This window comes from Cyprinus carpio, chromosome A10 (assembly GCF_018340385.1).
Source record: "Cyprinus carpio isolate SPL01 chromosome A10, ASM1834038v1, whole genome shotgun sequence".
Lineage (NCBI taxonomy): Eukaryota > Metazoa > Chordata > Actinopteri > Cypriniformes > Cyprinidae > Cyprinus > Cyprinus carpio.
This window is the reverse complement of record NC_056581.1, coordinates 8,825,109-8,836,803: the sequence shown is the minus strand read 5'-3', so window position 1 is coordinate 8,836,803 and position 11,695 is coordinate 8,825,109. Positions and strand designations below refer to the sequence as shown.

General features: G+C 33.9%; 1 protein-coding gene across 2 annotated transcripts; it reads left to right on the top strand.

Moving 5' to 3' along the window:
• The first annotated feature begins 247 nt into the window (after positions 1-247).
• inpp5kb (inositol polyphosphate-5-phosphatase Kb) lies at positions 248-10,879 on the top strand. Of its 2 annotated transcripts, XM_042765026.1 has the most exons (13): positions 248-484; positions 1,076-1,130; positions 3,236-3,340; positions 3,757-3,865; positions 4,458-4,574; positions 5,073-5,248; positions 5,338-5,449; positions 5,769-5,878; positions 7,771-7,978; positions 8,162-8,299; positions 8,423-8,506; positions 8,703-8,807; positions 9,835-10,878. In XM_042765026.1, the coding sequence occupies exons 2-13, from the start codon at positions 1,084-1,086 to the stop codon at positions 9,901-9,903; spliced, it is 1,380 nt and encodes a 459-aa protein (XP_042620960.1). In that variant the 5' UTR covers positions 248-484; positions 1,076-1,083; the 3' UTR covers positions 9,904-10,878. The 2 variants fall into 2 exon arrangements, with proteins under 2 accessions (XP_042620960.1, XP_042620959.1); XM_042765025.1 differs by lacking the exons at positions 248-484; positions 1,076-1,130 and adding an exon at positions 2,218-3,013 and having other exon boundaries at positions 9,835-10,879.
• Positions 10,880-11,695: the final 816 nt, after the last annotated feature.

Genomic DNA, 11,695 nt, shown 5'->3' with positions numbered 1-11,695 from the left:
AAGTTAATAATGTCGGACCTCTTTTAAGACCCTTTAAGTATAGCTAACAGCTCCTGACAACAACTCAAATGTCATATTGTTCATAAACTAAACTATTAATCAGTATTATTTAGACTAACTGTCAATGCAGAAAACACTTGGCAAGGGCAATTATTTTGAATTCATGATTCATATAAACAGTTGTTTTCAATGAACAGAGAACCCTCTGTTTCATGCACTAATCAAAAGGATTGCGATATATAGCCTACCAGATCGAGTTAGACACAGTCAAGTCTTTCATAACTTAGCCAAGGCTTTCAGGCGTTTATATGATGAAACAGTAAAGTTCTGCGGCTTTAAGAGGTTTCTGTGGATTGGCCGGACAGTGAGGAAGTAAAGGGGTGTAAACACGTACCCCAAACCCTCACACAGTCCTATAGCACCTGTTAAGTACGGAATAGATATTCAAGACACCTGCCGAATCTCCACAAGACCGAGACTAAAGGTACGATTTTTCATTCAAAAGTTTAATATCGCTTTCGTTACGGTAGGCTTTAGAGGAGCTTAGTTTAGATTTCGGAACATTTTAACCTGTAAGTCCCTAAATATGTTAGCTTTATTCTATGGCTGTTTAAATGTAGCCCACTTTTTCGTATTTGAACGTTGTGTGACAAACAATAACAAGTCGTTGTTACATAAAACTGATGTAAGGGAGAAATTAGATTAGACTATTATGCTTTTTGAAAAAAAAAAAAAAAAAAACGTTTATATTTATTACCCCCTATTCAAGCCTTGAACAAGTCTTTAAGTCGAAGTGGCCAATGTCAAGTATTCTTTTTTTTTTTTTTTTTTACTATTAAATAACATTTCGGTTATATTACAGCTAGGCCTAAGTACAGCACAAAAAAGTCACTTTTGCCGGTAACCATAGCAACAGTACTGCGCTCGAGCGTTTTCAGTGAACATATAATAATCAGTTAACCTCCAGATTTTTCTTTTAAAAGCTCGGATGAGACAGGATTGACTCTTTTAGATCAGATTAATGTTTACATTAGCCTACCATGTACGCTTGTTTATGTGGTTTTTGTGTACACAGGTCTGAGTATGAGCGCACAAAATGTTGGATCCAGGGATGGACATCAGGCTTTCAGGTAACGCCATCCTTGATCAATGAAATGAACCTCACTTTACTTCAAAATAGTCAAGAGTGAGGGGATAGAAATGTGATTTAGAGAACTGAGATGGACGGGAAGTAAAAGGAGTTAAGTCTGTTTTATTGTCCAGCATTACTGACTGTTTCTTTTTGCATGGAACCAAATTGCTTTGCCCCATGTGCCTGCTCTTTTTCTTTCTCTCTACTGCTGAATGCTTCTTTGCTCCTAAGAATTTGCATGTGATTGTATTATAGAGCAACGAGGTGGAAAGATAGTATTTATTAATATTTGTTTGCCTAGTACAATTTTCCTGGTTTAAGCAAAAAAAAAAAAAAAAATAAAATAAAAAAATAAAAATAAATAAAAATAAAAGTAAGGTGTACAGCAGTCTAATGGTGTACAGATGAGCACAAATTGCCAAAGATTTATGTCAGCACCTGAACACTGAACAGACTTTATTTATTTATTTATTTATTTATTTATTTATTTTATTTAATAATTAAAAAAGTATAATACATTTTATATCAAATGTTCATAAATATTTCATGTATAATAATAAATATTTAATTTATATTTATAATATATTTACCCATTTTTATTTAATTACATGTATTCTTTTGCTTCAACTGTCTAGCAAGCAGTTTACCAGTTTTCTCCCCTTCCTCATAGAAAGTAATTCCCAGTCTAAATAAGGCGTATTCCACCTTTTTATTAATATTTGCACATTTTTAATAACACAAACGTCAATACTATAAGTCGCAGATAACCACAATTTAAAAGCAGTGGATAACTGTGTTCATCAAGTAATCTGGAGCACAGTCTCCCACATTGTAGTTTAGTTTGTTAGGGAAGAAAGTTAATTAAACTCTGATAGAGTAACATTTAACTCCAAGGAAGTAAAAATGAGCTCGCTCAGATTTAATTTAAAACTGCTAGTTATTATGCATTATGCGCTCATATTTTAATTTAATTTCTTTGAATTTAGACACATCCCCCCACATCCCCCATATCGGTTGCAAAATTATTACTTTATTTATATATTTTGTAGAGTCCAAGAAATATTCACAGTGTTGAGGCCAGTAAGCGGATTAGCTTCTGTGGACATTTACTTGCGTCGCTAAAGACCTGCAACAATACATACAGTGATCTGGAGATCAGGCCTGTTAGTGATTTTTGCATTTTGTATTCCTGGCCTCATTCACGTGGCTCTCCACTGCTCCAGATTACACTTCATAATCCCAAACACTCTCCAAAACGCATGCTTTTACACACACTCGTCCATTCAAGCAACAAGATACAATGAGAACATGTGAGGGGTTATATTTATTGCAATTGCTAGCTTTCTGAGGCTTTCTGGGGTCAAAGGATAATGATGAATTGTTTCTGAGAAGATCGGAGAAATAAGAATCTTGGAACTATAGCATGTAGGCGTCGCTTGAACAAAACCTGGGATATCTGCATCTGCTGAACCTAAACCAGCTCTTGGACACCTAGACATTTGAACTTTTTTGGACCATTTTTGGACATTTGAACTTTTTTGGAGAAAACACAACTAATTCGATAGAGAATCAAATAATAAATCTACTCACTTCAGCTGATCTCTTGGTTTGGACGAATCAGGCTTCAGATTATCAGTTGTTTTGGAAGAACAGCAAAAAGATGTCTGACACATTTGATGTTCCACGTGTGCGCTCTGACAGTACGTCTACCATGGAGTCTCAGTCTACTTCATCACGGATGATTCTTCGCGAGCGGCTCGCTCAGTTGCTCGTCTGCTTAGAAGATCTCAGCTCAGATGATGAGGCAAATGAGGAAGTGTCCCGTACGCTAGATGAAGCCTTTTACCTCTGTGGAAAATACACCAACAGAGAGTCCTTCAGGTGTACTAAGTCATTGAAAACTAGTTTCAGATAGGCTTGTGTTGGAGTAATAGAAGATGTGGATTTTGTTGGTTATTTGCTAGCAAGTTCTTTGTATTTTTATGTTTACATTATTTTTTCATATACTTTCCCACATTTCTCAGATATTAAATTCAAAGTTTATATGAACCCAATTCATTCATTGATTCATTACTGCTCTGTTTGTCTTCTTCTCTTGTTCAGGCTGCACATGGTCACATGGAATGTTGGCACAGCGGAGCCACCAGCTGATGTGAGGTCTTTACTGCATCTTGACTCACAGCAGGCCACTGACCTCTATGTGATTGGGTGAGTTAATATCACCTGAATCACATGATCAGCAGATTTATACTCAAAAAAATAAAGTAATTAAAAAATAAATAAATAACATGTTAATTTACTAATATATATACAATACCAAGTTTGGGTTTGGTAAGATTTTTTAAATATTTTAGAAATAGTCTTTGATCAAAAATACAGTAAAAATTTTAAGTAATATAGTTAAACATTATAACAACTGTTTTCTATTTTAATATATTTTAAAATGTAATTTATTTCTTTGATGGCAAAGCTGAATTTTTAACATCATTACTCCATGATACTAAACCTACACCAATTTGTGTGTGTGTTTATACTATATGTATGAGACAGAATGCATTTCTCTGTCAATTGGTAAGCTTACTTTGTTTTGTCATATAAGATGAGCAGATGTGTTTGTGCTCTAGTCTACAGGAAGTGAATGCCAATCCAGTGCGGTATATCTCTGATCTCATTTCTGAGGACTCATGGAGTCACCTTCTCATGGATACCCTGGCACCAATGGGATATATAAAGGTACTGATTGTGCGTCTCAGCATTGCAAACTCAGTTTAGAGAGTGTGAAAGACAGAGAGGTGTTGAGTGTCCTTATACATATGCTTATATGCAGTTGCAACTGTTACAATAGAACAGAGAGACAAAATCAGGATTAGCCGTCTCCTCATTAAGCTTGTTAACCTCCATTGTTTGCTGTAGGCCATTGAAAACACTAGAGGCATTGTTTCACATCAGCACATTTGTGTACCATAACCTCTGATTTGATTGGAGCCCGTTCCATTTTCTGCCTTTCATGACTAATTAGCTCTGATTTAAAAAACTGAATTCCACTTCACCAAAAAATCCCAGGAATTTGCAATACCAATCTCCTTATTTTCTTACGTCAGCGTATCAAGGACACTTATCCATTCTAAGCTCAAACACATGTGTCCTCTTGTTTTCTTTCACTGTTTAAGGCCTACTATAGCTTTCTTGCATAGAAACCATATAAAATCCTCTTTCTGTGATGCTGTCGGTTTTAATGTGGAGGTCAAAGCGGCTTGTGACGTTTGTGTTGAGAAATGCACTGAAGCTTTGACGTACGAAAAGGCTTTTTTTTTGCTGTCCTCAGGTGACTTCAGTGAGGATGCAGGGTTTACTTCTGATACTGTTTGCAAAGCAGGTCCACCTGCCTTTCATCAGAGACATCCAAAGTACATACACCCGCACAGGCCTATTTGGATACTGGGTATGGTATAGCCTTTACATCTTTACATTTCACAGACACTTATTGTTATACACTAATTTCAATTTGATAGCATATTCCTTCAAAACTGACATTTATTCTGCTGTTCATACTGTTATTTTACTGATTTAATAAGATTTTTGAAGTCTCTAATGCTCACCATGGCTGCCATTTATTTGATCAAAGATATAGTAAAAACAGTAATATTGTAAAATATTATTAAAATTTAAAATGGTTTTATATCTATATATGTAAATGTGTTTTAATGTGGCTGGTTTATATTTTAATATTTTTTGTTATTTTTATATTTTTTGTGCATCCTTGCTGAATAAAAAATGGCAGTGTATATAATCTGTATGTTTTGTGTGGAATAAAAAATAAATAAATCAATAAAAATCAGCCTAAACCTATCCTTTTAGATGTATGAATATGTGAGTATGACTTGGTGATTTACTGTAATAATATGCAGCTAGACTAATTCATTTTTATTTATTCTTACAGGGAAATAAAGGTGGTGTGTCTGTGCGTTTTTCTTTCTATGGTCACATGCTGTGTTTTTTGAACTGTCATCTGGCGGCTCATATGAACTACGCCCTGCAACGCATGGATGAGTTTGAATATATACTGGACATGCAAGACTTTGATATGTACAACACTCCACAAGTGCTTGACCACAAGTCAGTGCTAAGTTGGGGTCAAATTTGCTCACGTTCATGCATTCTCACATGCATCATGGTTCTCATATTGCTGTTATTCTGTATCTCAGGGTAGTCTTCTGGTTTGGTGATCTGAACTTTCGCATAGCTGACCATGGGATGCACTTTCTCCGCTCCTCGATCAACAATGGCCGCTTTAACCTGCTGTGGAACAGAGATCAGGTCAGGCAAACACACAAATAAAGATAGCACAAATACACACTCTTCTGAAGACAATGGCTCTTTAGCATGGTTATTATAAATTAATTTTTTATTCAGAAAAAGTAAAAAGTGCATGAATAGAAGTGAAATTAAAAATTTCACTCAATAGTTGTACGTGCTTAGAATATCATCATAAGCTTAGCAACATGCAAATGTCAAAATGTTTGAAAAACAAGAGACATGTTTGCCCTATTCTATTCTATTCTATTCTATTCTATTCTATTCTATTCTATTCTATTCTATTCTATTCTATTCTATTCCACTGATTTCTGGCTCTTAGCTGACCATGATGAAGAAGAAAGAAGCTATTCTTCAGGAATTTGAAGAGGGACTGTTGTGCTTTAAACCCACTTATAAGTTTGACCGTTTCTCTGAGACTTACGATACAAGGTACATACACACTTACACATTATCAACACAATACAAATGCATTATGTTCAGTGCCTGAAAGTGGAAACAGTCTTAGATCTCAATTTATCTCTATTGTGTTTCTTAGAAGAAATTCATGGTTATTCTTTCTCCACAGAGCACCAAAGACATGGTTTGGCTTTATGTAAGATTTGAGAAGAAATGTTTGTGTTTGTTGCATTGCCTTATCTCTACCTTAACCCATTTATTACCCAGAATTCCTCTCACAGAGCACTCAACATCACATCCCTGTAAAACACTGCACTCCTCTTACTCATCGTTCAATCTTCGCATAATCTCCTGTCAGATACTCCAGAAAGCATTTCAGTCACGTCTATACAAATTGCAAGAAAAAGTAATTATGAGGTTGAAGATCTTGATGAAGATGTTTATTGCAGCATAGCAGTGACAAAGTACATGTTGTTCCTTGAGTCGAAAAGAACCCCGAACATCCTAAGCTCAAACATTTTATACAGTTACAGTTTACTACCCTAATGTAAATGAAGTTGCTCCTATTATGCAAAGGAATTGTATTTCCCATCAAACATAAATGGCCGAAAATAGGAGGTCTTCCGCATCACAGAGTATTTGAAACTGTCTGTGTACAAAAGTGTCTTTAGCACACATATTTTCCTCATTTAGCTGTCGCGTGCTTGCTGAATTGTTATATGGGTTGTGAAATATGTCTGGGAAATTGTGTTTTGCTGTGTCTGTAATGGAAGCAGAAGAAGTTTGTGTCTCCAATGGGAAGATCAGCTCAAACTTTGAATTTATTTTCAAGATTACCAGTCAAGGTGAAAAAATGAAATAAAGGTTTTCTGGAAAAATTAAAAAAAAAAAAAAATTCTGCAGGAAATTGTGTATACACCAACCACTCCATTTGTCCATCCAGCCCTTCCGTCATATTTAATACATGACCACACATCCATGAAATGCTGTCAGTGTGTCATTGGGCTTTTAACAGCTGTCATGGAGAATTGCTTTGCATCTGTCATATAATATGTCACTAAGCACCTCATCACTTTGTAGAAAGCTTGTTTTCACTCTGTTATGCTGGTGTTTTAGGGCATTTGTGTGCTGTTTTATATGGTAAAAATAGCATATCAGTTTCATGTCTACATGGAAATGGGAATTTCACATCTACACCACATCTATCTATCTATCTATCTATCTATCTATCTATCTATCTATCTATCTATCTATCTATCTATCTATCTATCTATCTATCTATCTATCTATCTGTCTAGTTTGGGGTCGGTAAAGTTTTTCTTGTTTTTGAAAAAATACTCTAAAGCTCACTGGGGTAGCATAAAAAAATAATCAAAAATAAAGTATAAACAGTAAAATTGTGAAATATTATTATAATTTAAAATAAGTCTTTTCTTTGAATATATTTTAAAATGTAATTTATGTCTGTGTTGGCAAAGATGTATTTTCAGCATCATTACTCCAGTCATCTAGAATCATTCTAATATGCTGATTTAATGATCAAGAAATATTTCTTATTATTATCAATGTTGAAAACAGTTGTGCTGCTTAACATTTTTGTGAAAACTGTAATCATTTTTTATCTGGATTCTTTGATGAATAGAAATAACAGCAAAGAAGAACAGCAATTTAATTTAATTTAATTTAATTTAATTTAATTTAATTTAATTTAATTTAATTTAATTTAATTTATCCTTGCTGACTAGTATAAAGTTCTTAATAAAAAGTATATAAAAAAAAAATTACAGACCCCAACTTTTTTTAGTATGTATATATACTATCAATATAATATAGTAAAGACTACAATCTCGCTCTGCAATTATTAGTTCTGTATAATTTACATTCCTTCTCTCTTTTTTTTTTTTTTTGCATGGGTCAATGATTAGTGGTAAAAAGCGGAAGCCTGCCTGGACGGATCGTATCTTGTGGAGGATAAAACCCAAAGCTATAGACACTGAGGATGAGAATAGGTCGACAACATCATCAGCTGACGATGATGAGTATCCTATTAAGGTGACACAGGGCACGTACACCTGTGATGTCTCGTATGGGGTCAGTGACCACAAACCCGTCATTGGGACCTTCAATCTGGAGGTATGAATTATGTATGCCTTGAATATTTCATCAATCAGATGGCAATGAGCTGATCAAATTAAAGTAAATGTGCTTAAATAATAATAATAATCAATATCATTTATAATTATGATTTTAGATACATCTACTTTTCAGCGTACATGAGTTCGTTTAGTCCAAATTTGTTTTGATTTCTTCATGCAGATGAGAAAAAAGGTGGAGACGCCTCTAGTCACACTAACCGTGGAGGGACGCTGGAGTGCAGATGAAGATGCCACATTCACCTACACCATTCTGGAAAACTTTGAGTCCTCAACCTGGGACTGGATCGGATTGTACAAGGTGAGAGGGAAACAGAGAAAAAAAGAAGTTGATGGATGAACACAAACACAGAAAGAGACAAAAAGGAGATCTGTATCACAAAGCGGGTCACTAACTAGTGGTGATTTATATCTGTGTGTGCAGATTGGCTTTAAAAGTGCATCTGATTACTCCACCTTCGCTTGGGTCAAAGATGATGAAATAGCTGCCAACGGCGAAGTCGTGACGGTATGGCAGACTAAAAGTTGTAGTGTTGAGAACAGATCTGCATTGAGAAAATAATGACAATAACAGAATTTTATATTACTTTACTTTTACACTTAAATCTAAAATGAAATTTAAAACCGTTGTGTGCATTTAAACTGCATGATGCTAACAAATTACTACACAAGGACTAACATGAGGAGTGCACTTCCTGTTTCAGGTCCAGATGAGTAAAAGTGAGCTCCCCCTGCTGGCAGGGGATTATGTTCTTGGCTATTACAGCACCAACATGCAAACACTTATTGCCTTTAGTCCGACTTTCCAGGTGAGTTTCCACAAACACATACAGTACAGACCAAAAGTTTGGAAACATTACTATTTTTAATGTTTTTGAAAGAAGTTTCTTCTGCTCATCAAGCCTGCATTTATTTGATCAAAAATACAGAAAAAATAGTAATATTGTGAAATATTATTACAACTTAAAATAATAGTTTTCTATTTGAATATGCTTAAAAAAAATAATTTATTCCTGTGATGCAAAGCTGAATTTTCAGCATCATTACTCCAGCCTTCAGTGTCACATGTAACATCCAGTCTATCACATGATCATTTAGAAATCATTCTAATATTCTGATTTATTATGAGTGTTGGAAACAATTCTGCTGTCTAATATATTTGATGAATAAAAGGTTAAAAATAACTGCATTTATTCAACAAAAAAAAAAAAAATTCTAATAATATATATTCTAATAATATATTTTCTTTACTATCACTTTTTTATCAATTTAAACACATCCTTGCTGAATAAAAGTATCAATTTTATTTAAAAAAAGAAAGAAAAAAAAATTACTGACCCCAAATTACTGACCAGTAGTGTATATTGTTATTACAAAATATTTATATTTTAAAAACATAGCTTCTTCTTTTTTTGTCTTTTTTTTTTTTTACTTTTTATTCATCAAAGTATCCTAAAAAAGTATCACATGTTCTGAAAAAATATTAAGCAGCAGAACTGTTTCCAACTTTGAAAATGAATCATCATATTAGAATGATTTTCTAAAGGATCATGTGATAATGATCCTAAAAATTCAGCTTTGCATCACAGAAATAAATGATAATTTAAAGTATAATCCATTTAAAAACAATTATTTTAAATTGTAATAATATATCACAATATTACTGTTTTTTTCTATATTTTTGATCAAATAAATGCAGGCTTGATGAGCAGAAAAAACTTCTTTCAAAAACATTAAAAATAGTAATGTTTCCAAACTTTTGGTCTGTACTGTACATGTACCTCTGTGTTAGCTTTAGGCTATACCTTTCTGTTCATCTGCTTTGTCTGGATCCAGATTCTTGAGTCTCAACAAGCTGTAATGGAGGGTCTGGTACCTGAGAACATCAATGGACATGAGAAGTAATTGGATAACTTCTAAACTCTGGGGCATGTTCACATATGTAAAAACTTACAGCAGGAGATATGATTTGAGATCATATTTGCCTGTGTAAACAGACCTTTGCTTAGTTTGGTTTTAGAAGGTAAAACTGATTCTGATAAAGTCTGGTTTAATGAGTGTGGTTTAAAATCTAAGGCTTTAAAAATTCCCAAACACTCAGTCTAGTTACTGAACACGCTGCAGCACTCGTTTTCATTCTCTCTTTATCCACAGTTCTTGTTAAATGAGTCTGTGGTGAGCTTCTCCAAACACACACACATATTGTACACATTGCGCTATTCTAATGTAGTAGGCCTATGTAGAACCTGTATCTGCCACTAGAGGACAACAAACTGACCATGTTAAGATCTACACATTTCAGTGTCAAAGATTTTCTTTTTTTTGTTTTGTTGCAAATTTGATACTAATATCACTGTAAAACTAATAAGAGTGTGGAACTCTCTTAGGCCTATATTTCATGCCAAAATCAACACATAAATGTTGAAAAAATCCTCATTTTTTTTTTAAGTAATCAAGTTTTACAATACACAATTATGCATTGTTATATACATACATTATATATATTACATATATACATGTACAATATTATAACATACATTAAATGCATGATGTTGCATTTATTTTGCCTATTATATCTGGAACTGATTACGGTATCTTACAGTTTTACTAAACATTGGTGCTGTGCTTTATACAGTATTTCACTGTATGTTTTATATGTCAGTGCCTTTCTATATGATAATGTGTGACTTTTCGGTATCTAGAACAACAGTTGACCTTCTGATTGTTAAAATGCCATTTTGTTTACACTGTCACTGAGTTGATTCAACCCTTTATGATTTGTTAAATGTATTAAAATATTTCTGCAATCAAGCACTTGAACGCAACAATGTAATTGGGATTGTAAGCTATTACATTAAAAGGTTAACATCTGAATATCTGTTGTTGTAAATTCATATCTAGCTGTATACTTTTATTTATAACTGAGATGAGTTGAAATTATATTTTGAGGTAACTTGTAATTAACCTGGAATATTCCTTTAAGGTCTACCACACACATTTGAAGGTTAATTACATTGCTGACATTAATTAGTGTGACATGAAGCGTGATTTTTCATCCAACAAAATCCAATCTCTAGAGTGACAATCAAACAAACTTCCTCTTCAATCTATCTCAGCAGCATTATTATTTCCCTTTGGAGTTGAAGGTTTACATGTTTTTGTAGCTCACTCTAGGGGGCGCTGTATGCTTGTTTATTGTCTTGTTCATAACGCACTGTATTTGTGAAATTGACGCAAACCCACTCCCTCACAGAACATTACATCATCACTCAGTTAGGCACAATACTCAGCACTGGCGATATTGTGTGGTATTACCTCCAGGAGCATTTTCATGGATAATTACAGCTATAAATCTGTCTGAGGCGCCTGCAGAGCTCTTCGAGGAGGAGGTCGTCGGAACACACTGTGAGTCAGTCAGTGATCATGAGCTAGGAGACAGTGGCACTAGAACAATTCTTTCTTGTGAAGACAGTAAATCTATATTTTGGGATGGTAAACCCAAAACATCTATAGGGGTTTATTATTATTATTATTATTATTATTAAGGAACACAACTCTCTGAGTTTGGTATAATGGGCTTGTCTAAACTCCAAAAATAAGTGACCGATAGCGTTGGCTAGATATCAACTTCAAGTTATAAGATGCAGTTAAGTACAAGTCTGCTGTTTTTATAATAGTTAAAAAAAAAAATAAAATA